A 2,094-nucleotide genomic window follows, 5' to 3' on the forward strand; every position below is an offset into this window, starting at 1 on the left:
AATAAGTTTTTTTCTTGGAGGAGAAGTTTTAGAACTGTATAAATGACACAGTAGCATCTACAATGTAATAATTAAAAAGAGTATTGTTTAGAGGAAATTATTCTCTCAATAGTTTTATATTTTTTTCAATATGTAGGTCACTTGTCAAATTATATTATAATATTATTGTTTTAGTATATTTTCTTTTCGTATGATTTATCACTATTCAAGGTTTGCAATTATTAGCTTCCATATGACGTCATGATTATTTCCATCTTAACAATCAGAAGCTGTGCATGCTTTAAATTAGCATTCAGTATTAAATGCCAAAACATGTGGCCTCTTGCTATTTTTTAAATACAGTAAGCTAGAAGCATTTTATCGTTGATGCAATCTAAGAGAAGTTTGGCTCGATACCAAAGGCAATTTGAACTTTCCTTTTGTGCGGTAGGGTACTAAAATTAAGGAGACTAAGAAAACGACAAAAAATGTCTCATATAAAGGACAAAGAACTATATAGGAGTATTATTTTAGTGTGGTGGGATCGTCTAGGTTCATGATATTGAAATACTTCAATTAAATTTTTTAGAAACGTAGAAGGGCGAAAATAAGTTAGAAGTGTATGGAAGGAATTGTTAATAACCATATGATTTTTTCCTTTTTAAATTAAAAAGAACTACGAAATATATACCAATTTACACAAATCATATAATTTAAACTATCATGTGATCTCCATAGAAATGATTTAAGCAATGATCCCTTTTACACCACTATAGATTATTGGTTACAAATAGATTCTTTCTTTTTTTCTGATTACTAGATTGCAGGTTTACAATAGAGTTAAGCGAGACAAACACAAGAAATACGGTGAATGAAAGGTTTTGAAATTGTTATTCACAAAAAATATTTCTAGTGATTACAAGTTGAAAATTGAAACTAGCAAATGGTAGACAATTTTCTTGCTGCACATGGAGTTAGCCCGTGCATGAATTGCTCATAAAGTCACTTATTTAATTCAACCAGAGCATTTTCCACATCTATATAAAGCCTCTTGTTGTTCAAGAATAATCATCAGCAAACAACTCATTTCATCAATTTTGTCTTAACCCTACTCTACAACTCAATTTCTTCACATATATCCCTGGAAGAAAATGGCAGATTTTGCAACAAAATTGATGTGCTTGTTCCTCATTCTTGGCCTTGCTGCCCCTAGCCTGGCCACTGAATACGTGATTGGCGGCTCAGCTGGTTGGGACCTAAACGTTGATCTTAGTTTGTGGCTTAACAGAAAGATCTTTAAGGTTGGCGACGTTCTTGGTGAGTTTCCTATTCTCATAAATAAGATAGACTTAAAGTATTTTGATTCATCCAATTTGTAGTAGCATTACTAGCCAGCTTTTCTAATATGATTTTTTTTTTTTTTTTTTTTTTTTTACAGTTTTCAACTACGACCCAAAACTCCACAACTTGGTTCGAGTAGACCTCGTGGGTTTTACTACTTGCCTTCCACTCAATATATTGAGCATTGATACCAGCGGGAATACCATTATCACTCTTGACAAACCTGGAGTTTTCTACTACATTTCTTCTCTTTTCACCGATTGCCTTAGCGGTCTCAAGATCAAAATTACTGTACTTTGAGAAACAAGCTTGGAAGCCGAATGTGTTATGATCATTAGGATTTATGAATAATGTTTGTAACATTCATCGTTACGGACCATGCATGTGTTAAGAATAAACTGCTTTTAATGCAGGCTAGTCTCGTTTGGAAAATAATTATGTCTCTCAATGAGAGGATTGGTATATCAGTGCCTTATTGTTGTTTTGTAAGTCCTTTAATGAAGAGTTTCTTTTTCTGCATTTTCAGTTTTAGCTACTTTGAATTATTGTCTTTTCGTTTTTGTTTTGTTAAAAAAGAAGGAGAAATGATCAAAATATCAAACGCTTCATTCTTCCTGCAAATGTACAACGTGTAGTGCGTAGTACTCTTGCTTCCATTGAGAAGTTCATCTCTCAGAAATACGCACAAATAATTTTAATAGAACTACAGAAAATTAACTTATGTACCGGATTTGTATGGCATTGGAAAAAGATATTCTTAATGTGGAGTTTATT

At 32.3% G+C, this 2,094-nt stretch overlaps 1 protein-coding gene across 1 annotated transcript; it reads left to right on the forward strand.

The window, feature by feature from the left end:
- The first annotated feature begins 1,066 nt into the window (after positions 1 to 1,066).
- Positions 1,067 to 1,839, forward strand: LOC132602505 (basic blue protein-like). Its single transcript, XM_060315339.1, has 2 exons — positions 1,067 to 1,296; positions 1,418 to 1,839. Exons 1-2 carry the CDS (start codon positions 1,131 to 1,133, stop codon positions 1,618 to 1,620), a joined length of 369 nt encoding a protein of 122 aa, XP_060171322.1. The 5' UTR covers positions 1,067 to 1,130; the 3' UTR covers positions 1,621 to 1,839.
- The last annotated feature ends 255 nt before the right edge of the window (positions 1,840 to 2,094 follow it).

The sequence above is a fragment of the Lycium barbarum genome, chromosome 7, assembly GCF_019175385.1.
Source record: "Lycium barbarum isolate Lr01 chromosome 7, ASM1917538v2, whole genome shotgun sequence".
In the NCBI taxonomy this organism is placed as follows: Eukaryota; Viridiplantae; Streptophyta; class Magnoliopsida; order Solanales; family Solanaceae; genus Lycium; species Lycium barbarum.

Coding starts and splice junctions, on each gene's coding strand:
- LOC132602505 (XM_060315339.1), top strand. CDS start 1,131: ATGGCAGATTTTGCAACAAAATTGATGTGCTTGTTCCTCATTCTTGGC. Junction 1,297..1,417: donor TAAGGTTGGCGACGTTCTTG/GTGAGTTTCCTA, acceptor TTTTTTTTACAG/TTTTCAACTACGACCCAAAA.